The sequence below is a fragment of the Xyrauchen texanus genome, chromosome 31 (genome assembly GCF_025860055.1).
Source record: "Xyrauchen texanus isolate HMW12.3.18 chromosome 31, RBS_HiC_50CHRs, whole genome shotgun sequence".
Classification (NCBI taxonomy): domain Eukaryota; kingdom Metazoa; phylum Chordata; class Actinopteri; order Cypriniformes; family Catostomidae; genus Xyrauchen; species Xyrauchen texanus.
The window spans coordinates 9,118,366-9,137,126 of NC_068306.1; the positions used below are offsets into that span (position 1 = coordinate 9,118,366).

General features: G+C 37.8%; 1 protein-coding gene across 8 annotated transcripts in view; it reads right to left on the bottom strand.

Annotated features, from left to right (window-relative positions):
• The window catches only part of LOC127624790 (tyrosine-protein phosphatase non-receptor type 13-like), a 104,503-nt gene that overhangs the window by 36,932 nt on the left and 48,810 nt on the right, over nt 1-18,761 (bottom strand). For 5 of the 8 annotated variants that reach the window (XM_052099675.1, XM_052099676.1, XM_052099674.1 and 2 more), the window contains exons 8-19: nt 15,431-15,523; nt 15,094-15,184; nt 10,632-10,830; nt 10,419-10,493; nt 9,729-9,903; nt 6,907-7,057; nt 6,185-6,323; nt 4,629-4,781; nt 4,158-4,340; nt 3,602-3,764; nt 3,138-3,504; nt 1,361-1,470 (exon numbers count right to left, since the gene is read on the bottom strand). In XM_052099675.1, the coding sequence (XP_051955635.1) occupies nt 1,361-1,470; nt 3,138-3,504; nt 3,602-3,764; nt 4,158-4,340; nt 4,629-4,781; nt 6,185-6,323; nt 6,907-7,057; nt 9,729-9,903; nt 10,419-10,493; nt 10,632-10,830; nt 15,094-15,184; nt 15,431-15,523 (1,899 nt within the window). The remainder of the gene's footprint in view (nt 1-1,360; nt 1,471-3,137; nt 3,505-3,601; nt 3,765-4,157; nt 4,341-4,628; nt 4,782-6,184; nt 6,324-6,906; nt 7,058-9,728; nt 9,904-10,418; nt 10,494-10,631; nt 10,831-15,093; nt 15,185-15,430; nt 15,524-18,761) is intronic. The other 3 variants (XM_052099678.1, XM_052099677.1, XM_052099673.1) reach the window with 1 other exon arrangement.

Here is an 18,761-nt window from a genome sequence, read left to right on the forward strand (position 1 = left end):
TATCAAAAAAGGGACATTAGGACAAAGACTGTCTTACCATTTGCAGTAAACATAACCGATATATCGGCCAGGCCGATAAATTGCCCGATATATAATGTTTTTTTGATTTCCCCATATCGGCCAATAACTGTGTGTGCTTGGTCATACAGCAGATGTTATATGTTTTTTTATATTTTGTATATATTTTCTAGTGGTTAAACTGATATATTGGCTGAAATTTGGTAATGATGGGATAATTGTCCTGTTTGGGACTCTGGGTTTACTTTGCGATGACTGACTGTACATTATCTATTGCATAAAAACAAGCACAGATGCATGTACCAATACATGACACCAAGTGTATAAATTCAGATTCTAATCTCTTTTTATGCCAGCTCTCCACATGCAGAGGAAGATGTTGCAAGGATTTGGGCTTCTGCTCGCTCTGATCTGACAGCAGACGCAATGGAGGGGTAAAATGATAAGATCATTGAGGAAACAGAGGGAGAGAGCTGTTAAAAAGATGAAAAGATAGAAGCAGACATATTCTGAATCCATAGAGAGGGATGGAGACAGATTCCACCCACTTTATGAGAAGAGTAGAAAGAGAGATAGAGAGAAAGCACTCAAAAGAAAGGACGTTAGAGACAGCAAAAGAACATTCAAAAGCAGAGAGGGACTCCCACGGAGTCATGATGGCAGACTTGTTGTTGGATCATTAATGATGTTGACTAGTTTATATAGATTTCCTTTAAATCCATTTAAAAATGTTTGCAATGGCACTTTAAATAGCATGCTGTGCTAATTGCAAGACAGTTTGAAAATGTTTAAATATTATTGTATTTCCAATTCTTTTTAAAGGGAAAGTTCAAGCCAAAAATGAAAATGATCTTTACTCACCCTCATGCCATCCCGTATGTGTATGACTTCCTTTCTTTTGCTGAACACTGAATATTGCAGCTCTGTAGGTCCTCACAATGCAAGTGAATAGGTACCAAAACCGTTTTGCTTTAGAAGACATAAATGAATCCACTGGAGTTGAACGGATTACTTTTATGCTGCCTTTATGTGCTTATTGGAGCTTCAAAAATTCGGCACCCATTCACTTGCATTTTTATGGACCTACAGAGCTGAAATATCCTTCTAAAAATCTTAATTTGTGTTCTGAAGAAGAGAGAAAGTCATACACATCTGGGATGGCATGAGGGATTGTAAATTATGAGAGAATCTTCATTTTTTGGGTGAACTAATCCTGTAAAACTTAGTTGTTCAGGTAACCCAATTACTAGTCAATTATGAATATGTCATTTTGCACCAATTTTCTAGGCAGGTGTGTTGAGATCAGACAGAAACAGCTGAATGTGTGTCTCTCTGTCCTCACCTATGACATATGCCTGTCCCGTGTCCTCACAGGAGGAAGAGTCAGATTCTTTCTTCAGGCTTTTGGGGCTCCAGCTAGGACTGCCATGGGCTGAGGAGCTGAACACACTGCTGATGCAGGGAAAAGAGAAAATGATGATGAAAAACAGAGCAGCAGCAATAACTTCCAGCAGCAGAGCAATATGAATGCAAAGCAAGATCTTTTTTTTCCTCTGATCCATCCATACATATAAGGGGAGGAGGGGACTCTAATATAGCAAAACAGCACGGTAGCAAGGTGATCTGTGCAGAACATTCCAAAGAAAATATGCTTATTGCAATCTTTCATGAAAATGTAATATCTCGCTCTGCCTCTTAAACAACTTTCCTTTTGGCTGACATCACCAAGCCCTCTAACTTCTCAACCCTTCCCCTCCAACTGTCTCTATTTTGATACGTAACACCCACTATTAAAGGAATAGATCACACAAAATTGAAAATTCTCTCATCATTTACTCTCACGCCATCCCAGATGTGTATGACTTTCATTCTTCTGCTGAACACAAACAAAGACTTTTAGAAGAACATCTCAGCTCTATAGGTCCATATAATTCAAGTGAATAAGTACTAAACTTTTGAATCTCGGAAAGCACATAAAGACAGCATAAAAATAATCCATATAACTCCAGTGGTTTAATGAATATCTTCAGAAGCAATATGATAAGTGTAGGTGAAAGACAAATCAGTAGATCCATTTTTATTACAAATTCTTCTCCCTGACCAGTAGGTGGTAATCTGTATGAAGAATGTGAATCGCCAAAAACACAAAAAGAAAAATGAACAGGGTGATAAAAAGATCAATATTTATGTATTTTTTACTATCAATCTCCACTTTCACTTTTTACATTCTTTTGTTTTTGGCGATTAGCTTTCTTTTTGCGTATCACCACCAGGGCAGAGAGGAGAATTAATAATAAAAAATTACTTAAATGTTGATCTGTTTCTCTCCCACAACTATCATATCAATTCTGAAGACATGGATTTAACCACTGGAGTCATATGGATTATTTTATGCTGCCTTTATATGCTTTTTGGAGCTTCAAAGTTCTGGCCACCATTCACTTGCTTTGAACCTACAGAGCTGAAATATTCTTCTAAAAATCTTTATTTGTGTTCAGCAGAACCAAAAAAAAAAAACGATACACACCTGGAATGACATGAGGGCGAGTAAATTATGACATTTTTGGGTGAACTATCCCTTTAATATTCAAATCTCAATGGATTATATATATATATATATATATATATCCTGTTTCAATCTGAAAATAAATCACAAACGGTATTTCATGTTGACTTTAAGAACAAAAACTAAACACAATTCATAAAATCATAATCTGATTGCAATCTGCTTTATTAAGACTTATTTTAATTGCAAGACCACAGTTGTGCTGACTGTGCATTACACCACAAAGAGCAAAACAATCAAATTATCTTCACACTGAAGGATAAAAAAATGTTTGCAAGCATGTGTGAACTTAGTTTTATTATTCTTGCGCGCGCACACACACACACACACAAACATTTACGCAAAGTCTGTCTCTCTTGAGATCTGATGACTGCGGTTGGCCCAGAGCAGCTCAGTGCCAGACTGATAGAGCAACACAGACATGCGAGCAAGACAGTGAGCCAGTGGAAAGGCTTTAGAAAACAAACTGCAGCAGTGTAGGAAAGTGAGACAGGGATCTGATTACAACTGGGTATTTGTTTTGATAAACATGTCTTCCAATTGTATCTCTCACCTCTCCTGCTGTCTGTTGACCGCGATGGAGTCGGTGTCAGAGCTGGCACGCTGGTGTGATGTTGCGAGCACTTGGGATCGGCCTATGCCGCTCTGTGTTTGGCTACTAAAAGGCATCATCCTGTGCTCTGGTGGCTCAAGCAGCTGACCCAGATTATGATGGGAACGACTCATCATCCTGGCATTAGAGCTGATGTTGTACCCGGGATAGGACGGGTCAGTTGGGACATAGATCCGACTCGATAAGCCCTTGCTGAGGGACATCTCAGCATATGAGATCCTCTTGTAGAGTTCGGGGTCAGTGCCGGGGGACAGACTGATAGCACCCATCCCATCGGTGTACTGCAGACTGCTTATAGGAGAGTTCTCTGGAGGGAAGACAGTGAGAATATAATTGCAAATAAATACGGATCACTTAAAAACTATGTATCTCTATTTCTGGTTCCTGTCCCGATTGTCCCTCACCCAAGTCCTGCAGTTCTTGGTTGTTCTGTCTGGCCTTCATGTGCAGATGGAATTTGTACTGAGCCGAGCAGAGCTGCAGCAAATATTGGCAGGTCTTCTGAGTGTCTGTCTGAAACAGGTGTTTTATCCCATCCGAAGTGTTCTGCAAGCAAATCTTCTTTTTCTGCCATATAGAAGCACACATACACAAAGAAAATACTCCATGAGAAACTACTTAAAGCTGAGGATCGCTGTCTTTTTTCCCCTTTTTTCTGTGGAAAATGAAGCTTCTAAAAGATGTAAATCCTGAATTTCAGGGTCAGAATCTTCTAGCACAGCTTTGTGACCATTTTACCCAACATATGCTCAAAAAAAAAAACTAATCTTACGATTTACGCATTTCAAATTCATAACAAAACTCCATCGAATTGAATTGCGTAATATTTAATCAAATAAAAAAACGAAATATTTGAACATTACACGATTTATTTTGATGTAACTTTGTTATGAAATTGAAATGTGTAAATCTTGAAAACATTGTTTAATCGAATACAATATGCACATTTGAACATCTTACATTAAAAGAGATCTTCTTGGTATCCCTCCAGGGGAACCGTAACACAGGGGTTCGATTTCCATTCAGGACCTCAAAGATGAGGACACCCTTGGAGTACATGCCCAGCATGATGCCAGTCTGGGACCTCTTCTCTGGAAGCACACGATGGAAGTGTACTCCATATTCCGTCAGCCGCTGGCTCACCTTTTCACAGCAATGAAATAGATCTAATCACATGAAGACTACAACAACTGCAATTAGGATACCAAATCTGGTGTCATGAACAGGAGCAAATCGCAGCTTATTACACAATAGCTGACAACTCATTGTACTTCTCTTGAGGGGAAAAAACAGCAAGAAATGTCAAAGAACAAAGTATGGTCTTGCTAATCAAATAGCCACATCTTAAAAGCTGTAATCAAGACTGCTATTTTTGAAGTATCTGCAACATAATGTTTAATTGTATAGATAAATGTTTTGGTTGTTCCTGACCTTTAGGAACTCCAGCTCAGCTTCTTCCTCCAAGGTGTTGTAGTATGTGCTGTGGAGTTTGGGCAGCTCTTCTTTAATGGTGGTCTGATCAATCTTATCCAGCACTGAGGCGGGGAGGTAGTACTCTGTCCGGAAATATGTCTTTCCGTGGAGCTGACAAAACATGGAGGAGAAAACATGTACTTTGGAAAGAAGGTGCTTTAAAATCTGATTTAGTATTTTAAGAGGAAATATTGTACTTTCTGTTGCACAAAGATCATACTTCCTATTGTTATACTATTTTTATACAGTAAATTATACTTTTGTTAAACGTATTACAAAAATAAATACAAATAAACTCTCAAGGGGCGAGACCAAAAAGTCACATTTGCCATTTCTTTACTATATATTGTCAAAATAAAATCATATTTACAAACAGGAAGAATCACAAAGAATAGAAAAATAAATAAAAAATAAATTGATCAATTGTCACACATTTTACATACATTTCTGCATATACATGGTGAAATTATTTATTTTTCACATATCCCAGCTAAGCTGGGGTCAGAGTGCAGGGTCAGCCATGATACGGCGCCCCTGGAGCAGATAGGTTCAAGGGCCTTGCTCAAGGGCCCAACAGTGGTGTCTTGGTGGTGTTGGGGCTTGAACCCCTGACCTTCTGGTCAGTAACCCAGAGCCTTAACCGCTGAGCCACCACTGCCCTAAGTATACAATAACCCATTGTAAGAGGCTGAACTGCTAAAAAAATTAAAATAAAAAATACGAAGAGTTCGTCTAAATTCCAAATAAACAAATATGTAAACAAGCTCCTTCCTCGCTTTCGACCAGACATTAACCAGGAGAAAATGTAAAAAATTAAAGGTAAAGAAGAAAAGAGGCGGTAAAGTTTCAATTAGGGCTGTCGATTTAACGCGTTAATACAGTGCAATTAATTTTATTAAAAATAACGCATAAAAAAAATGTACGCAAATAATCGCAATGCCCCTGGATGGAATTAAGTTAGATTCCTGAGAAATGCAAGCTTGTAGTACCACCTGTTTACTCCAGAGGGCAGTAAGTGAAACTTCAGCTGTGTGGGCAACGCGCAATTTATACAGTGAATAAAACAACCTTCAGCAGCAGCAACAACACAAACATGCGTCACATTCTTGCATTCAAAACACTTGAAGGAGTGAAAATTCAAACTAAGGGATCTCAAGACGTGTTCTAATTATTAAACTATATTTAACTTGAAACAGTGACCTAAAAATATATGTTTATGAAACAACGCACCCGAGACGCTGACTGATGCAGGTATAAACTGACAGGTCCTTAAACAACTTAATATTTAAAGATAACTATGTATAATTATTTCATCAATATATATTGAATTATTGTTACATGAGGGGCTTTCTCAGCAAATATTTGTATATGCGATTAAATGTGATTAATTAATCGGAACACCATTTAATTAAATCGATTAAAAATTTTAATCGATTGACAGCCCATCTTTACATCGATTTCCTAAAAAGTAAAAGAAGTGAAAAAATAAACATATTTTCAGATGTTAGTTGTACCTCAGGCTGATAGTCTCCAAACTCTGCCTGCAGTGCCAGAGACGCCAAGATAATGGCATTTTCCAGGTCACAGCGCACCCGCTCCTCTAGGATATCTTTGCGCAACTGCAAGTAGTACTGGTGTTTGGTCATTGCATGCCTACGCAAAATAACATTGATTCATTTGGGTTAACTCAAAGATACATTTACAGATGTCCTATTGCACTCTGCATGCCTGAAATACACTTAAAGGATTTTGTGTTTGTTTGTTTGTTTGTTTGTTTTTATTTACAATGAGCATCTCTCATGCATTCATAAATGTGCGAGAGCTTTGGTGGAAGTCAATATTTTCTGTACTTATCTGAATTCACAGTAAAATAAATTAAATTGTGGGTTTAAAATTTGTTTTTTTAAACAAAAACGTATCATATGTCTTCAAAAGACTTGGAATATGACGCACGATTTGCATGGACTACTTTTATGACATTTTCAGGTCCTTTTTAAGCTTTAAAGTGAGTCTATCAACTCTCATTACACTGAAAACAGCTAAGGTCATTCTGGTTTGGAACAACACGAAGATGAGTAAAAATTGCGTTGACTATTCCTTTAAGTCTAAAAATGATTCCTCTTTTGCAGTGCAAAACTAGCTGGATTCTAAGGCAGATAAATTAGCAAATCAAACATGAAGCTGAACTCCAGCACATGTTTGGACATGTGTGAGTGAACACTGCAGGTGCACTTACTGTATCAGATTGGCGTCATCTAGAAAGAACTTGATACGCAGAAACAAATTCAAATTGACATCTGTTTTCCTTTTTTTAGGATCGTCCTTCCAACCGTCAGGCGCCACTTTTGAAAGTTTGGCATCGGGATCGACAAAAAAGAACTCGTCATCTAAAGAAAAGAAAATGGACAAACTGATTATAAGAGTTAAAGACATCATAACAAGCAAAACAGCCTCTGAATTGGTGCTGAAGGCTTGGGAAGGATGAGTCAGTGGACTTGAACTATCTATGGACACAAACTGTCCATGTCCATTAGAGCGGAGTCATGGAGGAGCAGCGTGTCAGAGAGGAAACAACAGAATTATTTATTCTGTTATTGCATTGTTTTGTAATCAAATAGCACTGTACTGTTTAACTGGAACAGGTACCATTACATAAGCTGCAATAAATGAGAAATGCAAGGATGTAGTACCACCTGTTTACTCCAGAGGGCAGTAAGGGAAATTTCAGCTGTGTGGGTAACGTGCAGTTTATACAGTGAACAAAACAACCTTCAGCAGCAGAACAACACAAACATGCGTTACGTTCTTGCGTTCAAAACACTTGGAGCGCAAATGCGAACTAAGCGATCTCAAGATGTGTTCTAAGCATTAAACTATATTTAACTGGACACAGTGACCTAAAAATGTATGTTTATGATTCAACGCACCCGAGACGCTACACAAGCATGTCTGACGCTTGTTGAAATTGACGGGTCCTTAAACAAGCCCTCGTAATAAATCTCAAACTGATTAACAAATTCACTTTCCAAATGGATTGCTGTGAACTGTTGCCAATGATTGACTTATGTTCAATAATATGGTAGTACATTTTTTTATATTTAAAGATAAATATGTATAATTATTTCATCATTACATATTGAATTATTGTTATATGAAGGGCTTTCTCAGCAAATATTTTTATATGCGATTAATCGCAATTAATTAATCATGTTAATCATGTAATTAATTCGATAAAAAATGTAATCGATTGACAGCCCTAACTTTTGATAATTGTGGTTACATTTTGTAGATTTAAATGAGATGATAAATCTTGTCATATGGCTAGATTACATGAACAGCCGAATACTATACACCTTATCGATTCAGTTGAATCAGATTACTTTAGGTTTGTTACATATACATATAGCTTGATAACATTTTTTAATACTGTATTACTTTTGAATAACCCTGATTTCACTCTGTAATCTGTCTAAAGTCAAACTGAATTTAGTTGAATTATATAACTTTGTCATGCCATCCATAGGAAACTACACTACTCCCAAAAAACAAGTTATCGGTGCTTGGTAAAGCGTTCACTACACTAGATTGTTCTGTATATGCACTGTAACTGGCGTAGTCATTTCAAACTGAATTCAGTTAAATCAGATTACTTTAACTTTGCCATTCCACCCAAGAAACTACACATCTCCCAAATCTCCCATATTTATGCTACATAAAGTGCAATTTCTTCCTCCGAATTACTCTGCATTCACACTGTAACTTGAGTAAAGTGAATTCAAACTGAGCTCAGTTGAACCAGATTAATGTAGCTCTGTCACCAACCCAAAGGAAGCTGCACTCCTCCTAAAAACAAGATACTTGTGCTTTTTAGTGTTTATCAATACTCTTTTACTCTCAATTACTCTGCATTCACACTGTAACTTGCTTAAAGTGGATTCAAACTGAATTCAGTTGAATCAGATTAATGTAGCTCTGTCACCAACCCAAAGGAAGCTGCACTCCTCCTAAAAACAAGATACTTGTGCTTTTTAGTGTTTATCAATACTCTTTTACTCTCAATTACTCTGCATTCACACTGTAACTTGCTTAAAGTGGATTCAAACTGAATTCAGTTGAATCAGATTAATGTAGCTCTGTCACCAACCCAAAGGAAGCTGCACTCCTCCTAAAAACAAGATACTTGTGCTTTTTAGTGTTTATCAATACTCTTTTACTCTCAATTACTCTGCATTCACACTGTAACTTGCTTAAAGTGGATTCAAACTGAATTCAGTTGAATCAGATTAATGTAGCTCTGTCACCAACCCAAAGGAAGCTGCACTCCTCCTAAAAACAAGATACTTGTGCTTTTTAGTGTTTATCAATACTCTTTTACTCTCAATTACTCTGCATTCACACTGTAACTTGCTTAAAGTGGATTCAAACTGAATTCAGTTGAATCAGATTAATGTAGCTAGGTCACCAACCCAAAGGAAGCTACACTCCTCCTAAAAACAAGATACTTGTGCTTTTTAGTGTTTATCAATACTCTTTTACTCTCAATTACTCTGCATTCACACTGTAACTTGCTTAAAGTGGATTCAAACTGAATTCAGTTGAACCAGATTAATGTAGCTCTGTCACCAACCCAAAGGAAGCTACACTCCTCCTAAAAACAAGATACTTTTGCTTTTTAGTGTTAATCAATACTCTTTTACTCTCAATTACTCTGCATTCACACTGTAACTTGCTTAAAGTGGATTCAAACTGAATTCATTTGAATCAGATTACTTTAGCTCTGTCATCCTACCCATAGGAAACTACACACCTCCAATTTTTCACTGGAAAGTGCACTTTATTACTCAGAATTCCTCTGTATTCACACTGTAACTTGTGTGAAGTAAATTCAAACTAAAATCATTTAAATAATTTTACTGTAGCTTTGTCATTCTACTGTTAGGAAACAACACTTCTCCCAACAGACAATACCTTTCTGCTTTGTAAAGAGTTTTTCAACACAATTCTAAGCTGGTTTGTTTGTGTTCAACAGTATTTTTCGAAGGAAAGGGTTTTATGCACCTTTAAGGTAGGCGAGGCCGAAAAGGTGGTGTTCCACCAGGCCGATGTGAGCTACGACCATGTCCAATACGTCCTTACAAACAGCCTTCACGTCACAGCAGAGCTCCAACTTCTGACCATTCAGTAAGACCACCCCCACCTTCCTCAGACTCTCCTCCACCTTTCCATGTTTATTCTGACAAAACGCAAAGATAATTGAACACATACCTGTACAGAGATGTAGCAATACACAGCTAAATATTTAAGACAGCCATTGTCCAGGAGGCCTGGTGGCTCAGCGAGTATTGACGCTGACTACCACCCCTGGAGTCGATAGTTCGAGTCCAGGGTGTGCTGAGTGACTCCAGCCAGGTCACATGGCTGCTAATCTCCTCGTGGTACCGATAAGTGGTTCTCGCTCTCAATGTGGCACGTGGTAAGTTGCGTGTGGATCGCGGAGAGTAGCATGAGTCTCCACATGCTTTGAGTCTCTGCGGTGTCATGCACAACGAGCCACGTGATAAGATGCGTGGATTGACTGTCTCAGAAGCGGAGGCAACTGAGACTTGTCCTCCACCACCAGGATTGAAGTGAGTAACGGCGCCACCATGAGGACATACTAAGTAGTGGGAATTGGGCATTCCAAATTGGGGAAAAAAGGGGATAAATAAAAAAATTCCGTATGAGAATTCATTTTTTACAAGGTCTCACCGTTATTGATGAAGGCAATTTTAGAAGAACGCATGGCTCACTGCTCATCTTCACAAACTCAGGGCCCAAGAAATTCTACATCAACAACAAATACATTGTTAAACATACATGTAAAACAATTCAAAGTGCTTCCACATTCATATAATATTTGTGTCATTCACACTGTAACATGTATTATGTGAAGTCAAAGTGAATTCAGTGGAACTGGATTACTTTAGCTTTGCGTGGATGGAGGCCTGCATCCAACGAACTTCTACGGAGGGGTTCCACCAGGTCCAGCAAGGAGGTTCTGCGGTCTTCTTCAGGATAAACGGAGGCCCGGGAAAGCCGGGCCTGGAGCCTGTGCATCTCTTCCTCTGGCTGGATCAGAAGTTCTGTGCCCGACAGCTCGTCCTGACCAGCTTCAAACAGCCTGAACACAAGGCAGAGAAGGAAATTGCTTGTCATGTGCTATAATCTGGTACATGTTTTATTGTAATTGGACAAAGTAACAATACTTTTACAGCACTTTTCATTTTTGGATAATATGTTGATCTATTTGTAAAAGTTACATACATCAACATTAGCTTATCCATTATGAAGCAAAAATGAAAAATAGTATAAATATATCCCAGGACAAATAAATCCTAAATAAATTATGCTATTACACACACACACACACACACACACACACACACACACACACACACACACACACACACACACACACACACACACACACAACATTAAAACAACCAGCCTAAAATTGTGTAAGTCCCCCTCGTGCCAACCCACATTTCAGAATAGCATTCTGAGATGATATTCTTCTCACCACAATTGTACAGAATGGTTATCCAAGTTACCGTATATATACACATATACATGTACAGTCAGGTCCATAAATATTGGGACATCGACACAATTCTAATCTTTTTGGCTCTATACACCACCACAATGGATTTGAAATGAAACGATCAAGATGTGCTTTAACTGCAGACTTTCAGCTTTAATTTGAGGGTATTTACATCCAAATCAGGTGAACGGTGTAGGAATTACAACAGTTTGTATATGTGCCTCCCACTTTTTAAGGGACCAAAAGTAATGGGACAATTGGCTGCTCAGCTGTTCCATGGCCAGGTGTGTGTTATTCCCTCATTTTCCCATTTACAAGGAGCAGATAAAAGGTCCAGAGTTCATTTCAAGTGTGCTATTTGCATTTGGAATCTGTTGCAGTCAACTCTCAATATGAGATCCAAAGAGCTGTTACTATCAGTGAAGCAAGCCATCATTAGGCTGAAAAATCAAAACAAACCCATCAGAGAGATAGCAAAAACATTAGGTGTGGCCAAATCAACTGTTTGGAACATTCTTAAAAAGAAAGAACGCACCGGTGAGCTCAGCAACACCAAAAGACCCAGAAGACCACGGAAAACAACTGTGGTGGATGATCGAAGTATTCTTTCCCTGGTGAAGAAAACACCCTTCACAACAGTTGGCCAGATCAAGAACACTCTCCAGGAGGTAGGTGTATGTGTGTCAAAGTCAACAATCAAGAGAAGACTTCACCAGAGTGAATACAGATGGTTCACCACAAGATGTAAACCGTTGGTGAGCCTCAAAAACAGGAAGGCCAGATTAGAGTTTGCCAAACAACATCTAAAAAAGCCTTCACAGTTCTGGAACAACATCCTATGGACAGATGAGACAAAGATCAACTTGTACCAGAGTGATGGGAAGAGAAGAGTATGGAGAAGGAAAGGAACTGCTCATGATCCAAAGCATACCACCTCATCAGTGAAGCATGGTGGTGGTAGTGTCATGGCATGGGCATGTATGGCTGCCAATGGAACTGGTTCTCTATTTATTGATGATGTGACTGCTGACAAAAGCAGCAGGATGAATTCTGAAGTGTTTCGGACAATATTATCTGCTCATATTCAGCCAAATGCTTCAGAACTCATTGGACGGCGCTTCACAGTACAGATGGACAATGACCCGAAGCATACTGCGAAAGCAACCAAAGAGTTTTTTAAGAGAAAGAAGTGGAATGTTATGCAATGGCCAAGTCAATCACCTGACCTGAATCCGATTGAGCATGCACTTCACTTGCTGAAGACAAAACTGAAGGGAAAATCCCCAAGAACAAGCAGGAACTGAAGACAGTTGCAGAAGAGGCCTGGCAGAGCATCACCAGGGATGAAACCCAGCATCTGGTGATGTCTATGCGTTCCAGACTTCAGGCTGTAATTGACTGCAAAGGATTTGCAACCAAGTATTAAAAAGTGAAAGTTTGATTTATGATTGTTAATCTGTCCCATTACTTTTGGTCCCTTAAAAAGTGGAAGGCACATATATAAACTGTTGTAATTCCTACACCGTTCACCTGATTTGGATGTAAATACCCTCAAATTAAAGCTGAAAGTCTGCAGTTAAAGCACATCTTGATCGTTTCATTTCAAATCCATTGTGGTGGTGTATAGAGCCAAAAAGATTAGAAATGTGTCGATGTCCCAATATTTATGGACCTGACTGTGTATATATATATATATATATATATATATATATATATATATATATATATATATATATATGTGTATGCATGTATGTATATGTACATATATATATATTTTATGCAGTGCATAAAATCACTCAGATATGGGTCAGGAGTTTCAGTTAATGTTCACATCAACCATCAGAATGGGTTAAAAATGTGTTCTGCTGTGAACTGCTGATCTCCTGGGACTCTTACACACAACAGTCTCTAGAATTTACTCCGAATAGCGCCAAAAACAAAAAACATCCAGTAAGCGGCAGTTCTGTGGATGGAAATGTCTTGTTGATGAGAGAGGTCATCAGAGAATGGCTAGACTGGTTTGAACCGACAAAGCCTACGGTAACTCGGATAACCGTTCTGTACAATTGTGGTGAGAAGAATATCATCTCAGAATGCTATTCTGAAATGTGGGTTGGCACAAGGGGGACTTACACAATTTTAGGCCGGTTGTTTTAATGTTGTGTGTGTGTGTGTGTATATATATATATATATATATAAAATGTAGTCATCCCTCAATGTCTTTATAAAGTTTTATTTCTTTTGGCATCAGCACCAAAAACACAAAATAATGTGACAAGAGTCTCTTGAATTTAAAATATATGGATGATTAAAAACATTTAACCGACATATATTATACTAATCTGGAAAAGCAGCAGCTCTGGGCATCCTCTGGGAATCAGATACACAAACCCCAACCCTAAAGCTTCCTTGAAACACTACCAGCACTTGGCAACCATTGCCATGATCACATAACATTTACTGCAGGGAAATATTGTGGTGGGTAGTGCATCTATTTGTCCAGCAGGGGGAGTTAAGAGACACTGACTAAAACACATGAGATGGGAGAATTTGCACTATCAACACTAATTTGTGGAACATTTTGTAAATGCTTTGTTAATTTGTCAGGGATTAAGTGAGGTTGAATGTGACAAATGTTGCCAGGAGATCACTGTAAAAGCAGTTAAAGCGATAGTTCAACTAAAATGAAAATTCTCTCATGATTTACTCGCCCTCATGTATCCCAAATTAGTATCATTTTTTTTCTTCGGCAGAACGCAAACAAAGGTTTTTATACGAATATTTCAGCTCTGTAGGTCCTCACACTCCAAGTGAATGTGACCAGAAATGTGTAGCTCCAAAAATCACATAAAGGAAAAATAAAAGCAATCCATAAGACTCCAGTGGTTAAATCCATATCTTCAGAAGCAATATAATAGGTGTAGGTGAGAAACAGATCAATATTTAAGTCCTTTTTTATTCTAAATCTTCACTTTCACTTTTACATCTGAAACCTGCATGTGTTGCCTGTTTAATATCACTTTCAAATCTGAAAGTGAAAGTTAAAGTGGAGATTTAGAGTAAAAAAAATACTTACATTTTGTTCTGTTTCTCACTGTTTTGGAGCTACAAAAGCCTGGTCACCATTCACATGCATTGTATTTACCAACAAAGCCAAGATCATCTGAAAATCTTTGTTTGTGTTCTGCTGAAGAAAGAAAGTCTTATACATCCGGGATGGCATGAGAGTGAGTAAATGATGAGAGAATTAACATTTTTGGGTGAAGCATCCCAATGTGAAGAGAGAGAGAAACAAAGCAAAGTGCCAAGTAGTTCACAGTAGACATTTACTGCTCTTATGATAATGTAGGTGGTATATGGACATATTTAAATGCTCACATTTTCACTGCCAGAAACCAAACATCCTATTAATTGAGCAATTCTATTCATTTCCCCCATACAACGAGCAACAGACGCTGCAAGCATTCTTCATGAGGCCATACCATAGACTTCTATAGTTATTTATATACAGCTCATTCGAATTACATCAGACTTTATAATGATTTTCAGCTTTAAGGGTGTCTCCACAGGGATGTTTTGTCAGATATGGCAAATATGTAGGGACACTTTTGTCTCCAAAGTATAGCTAAGAAATCCCCCACACAGCTGCAGTTCGTGTAACCAGGACTAAACTCAAACAGGTTGAGAGGAAATTAACTCAGGCAGGGTTTATATGATTATTAACCTTGGCTGGGGTCCGAAAGCACAAAAGATCACAAAAAGGGGTCCTTACTTAAAACAACCTGTGCATGCACAATTGATCGGCACAATGCAGGAAAAATCATGGGAAGAGTGTCAGTTTACCGGTGTCTCTGTGCACTGTTGAGTGACACTGCATCATGCTCCACCAGTCCGACCTGTGAGCTGTACCGTCTCGTATCTTCAGGCTTCTTAGCTGTGTTTACAGAAGAGACAGAGAAAAACAGAGCGAGACCCTGTAGAATGTGCCATCCGCAGTACAGTAACATGCACAGCACAACATATCTTTAAAAATGTTTTTGCCCGCTTTCGTTTGAACTGTTGATACATATGATCTCATTCACAAATGCTGTTATTGGTTAATAACATATGGAGAGAGGTTTATACACCTGGTGTGTTTGAAAATACCGAAACAGATTGATGAGGTCATCAGCACACCAACCTTGTCTATAATCAGGGTCTGATGATGTCACAGAGGGACTTTCGCTGGAGGAACTGTAGTCGCTGTGATATCTTCTGTGAGTATGCAGGGGATCTGAGAATAGATATTAACAATATAAATATATATAAGATATGTAAATGCAAAGAAATAAATCAATATTGTTTGGGTTTAAGAACTCACTGCAGGCCATTATACCACAATAGCATACAGCATTAAAAAGAGTTAATCTGTGAATTTTTTCTCATTTTATGACCAAATCAGGGACAGGTCTTCCCTCACCATGTGTTACAAAAAAAAATCCTTTTATTGCCTTCAAAAAACACTGATAACACTGATGTTGAAAACGGTGTTAAGAAACTTTCCAGGAGAATGTTTAAAGGGTTTCCTGATACTCAGTACTGAATCATGTGCTGGTTTGGTATGAAAACACTGTATGCAAATCATGTTCATAAATATGTCATGTTTTACGATCCAAAAATGCAAGTAAGAGATGTCCAAAGTCATTTGGGTGAAATAAAATAACAGCACTTTTTTTAAAGCTTATCAATAAAACCTTACTTAAATCAGTTGAAACCCCAAATATGATTGGATTCCAGTTCTTCAGCCAGAAATGAGATTGGTCAACTGATCAAATGTTGAAAGTATTTGGACAGATTAGCATTCTAGCATACAGCTCTTTTTAAGAGGTTTAAGAGGGTCAAACTACTGTAACTTTCAACCCATCTATTATGGGGCAAGAGTCCAGTGCTTCTATATGCTAAGACCTGAACTTTTAATACTCCCCTGTAGGTCTCCAGATAAAAAAAAATGCCAGGGAAATGTACCAGTAACACATGGAAGTCCTTTAATCCCTCAGTGTGCTCGATTTTCAAATAAGATACCTTTACAATTAAAGACTTCACATCAAATACACACACACACACACACACACACACACACACACACACACACACACACACTATAATATATATAATACATATTATATTAATCATATAAAAGCATGAGAATAATAGCTTGGCTTATAATAAATGATGATTAATAATAATAATAATAAAATTAAATGATAAATTAACAATAAAATTACATGTAAAAAATTACAAAATAAATATATTTTTCATATATATATATATATATATATATATATATATATATATATATATATATATATATATATATATATATATATATATATATATATATATTTTTTTTAAGTAAAAGAATATATTTTAACTTATAAAGCCCTTAAAAGACTAAATTGTTAAAGCACATTATCAAAAAAAAAAAAAAAAAAATGAATCAATTCAAAATTCATTATTTTTATTTATTGTAAGCCCTAAAAATATAAACTTTTTTTTAATGTGCATTTTGTTGGTCTGAGGTTTTATCCTTCAAAAATAGTCACTGCTTGTACGTGTTCTTATTCAAATATTCGAGGCGTTTGCATTTCCAGACAAAGCTCAGGCAGGAAACACTGAATCATTGCTTTACACAAGTGTATGCGCATTACATCACTATTCAAACTATGGACATGACAGCATCCCACGTGTGTGGCGTGCTACCTCTGTTCACCATTTAACAAGTTTGTCAGGACCAGAAAATCCAGTCCATGCGCCTCGATCTCTCAGTGCTGCATATTTGGCATAAACAGCATTCTTGGAGGATTTCTCAAGCCAGGAGTTTCGAAAGGCAGTTCAACAATCATGAGACAAAGCTTTTGCCTCATGATCAGCCTCAAGTGAAACTTCAAACAATGCCAGCTATGCCAAGAAATCCAATATTTACAATAGTTTGAAGTAACATTAGCAATTGTCCTTTTCTGAAACGGTCCCAAAACGAAATGCTGAAAGATGCGTAAATGGTCTGCACTTATTTAGCATCTTCTTAACCTTAGTGATATTCAAAGCGCTTTACTCTGCGTCTCGTTCACCCATTCACATACACTCACACACCAATGATGGCAGAGCTGCCATGCAAGGGACTAGCCTGCCATTGGGAGCAACTTGGGGTTCAGTGTCTTGCCCAAGGACACTTCGGCATGTGGAGTCATGTGGGCCGGGAATCAAACCACCAACCCTGCGATTAGTGGACAAACCGCTCTACCACCTGAGCCACAGCCGCCCCCTAAACAGTTTGATCAATTCAGTGAACCGAGAAGTACACCAGTCCAACAAAACCACTGGCTTAAGCAAAAGGGTAAATAAAATTAAACAAAAAGCATTCTTGGCCCATACCATCATTGTGCTTTCAAGAAATTAGGTAAATTATTTTATCTTGATACAGTTGAGGGGTACAGAACTCCAAAAATTTGAATCTCATGAGAACATGTCCATGTCACATTTCACCCCCAAATATGTTTTGCATAAATAAATTGAAGCCTATTTTAGGATCTTTTTTACACTGAAAATTATTTTCATTACATTTAAGCACATTCCCCTTCAAAAATATTCCCAATACCATATTATATCCAGACTTTTTAATGTTTTAGTGCTGGTTAATCCCATTATTCTTAATGATGATTCTAATTAGATTTTCCTTGGTGTAATATAGTCAATTTCACTGTATTACAGAAAACAAATCCAACCATGCGATGATTTTTGTGACTAGGAGAAAGAGAATAAAATCTTAAATCATAAAAAAGGCTTCTTCTAGGATATGCTTTTGACAGGGTTCAAGGGATTTACATTTATGCATGTCCAATATGGTTTTATCCAAAGCAAATTTAATTTTATACTATAGTTCCTGAATCAGAAAATGTGCTCTCTGACAATCGAGCCCATAACTTTGGTGTTGCTAGCATCATGCTCTACACTTTTACCCCACATTATATCTTTACAAAAACCCAGCGAGCAAGAAAATGACCTGGTGTCAAAGGAAAATGGAGTTAACAACCAGTACACACACACACACACACACCAAGCAAAACACAAAAACAAACATGCACACAAATTCTGCCAAGGTTACAATGGAAAATGCTGCCCACGCAGTGCAGTTATCAGAGCCAAGTGGGAGTTTAGCAGGCACTGAGTCACTCACACACACACACACACACACACACACACACACACACACACACACACAATTATCAAACTGGCCTGTGGTAACATCTACAATATTGTAGGTGTGAGAGCACGTCTACTCAAAGCCTCCGAGGGCAAGTTGGGAACAGCCGCATTATACAACGTCTGCATGTGTGATTTCTCTCTGTTCAGATGCAGTAATTCATTATACAGCTCTTAATGTAGTAAATACATCTGTGACTGCAGAAACGGAGTGCATTAGGGAGCAGGACAGTGTGTACAGATTACGTCCTGTCATGCAAATCAACTTCCTG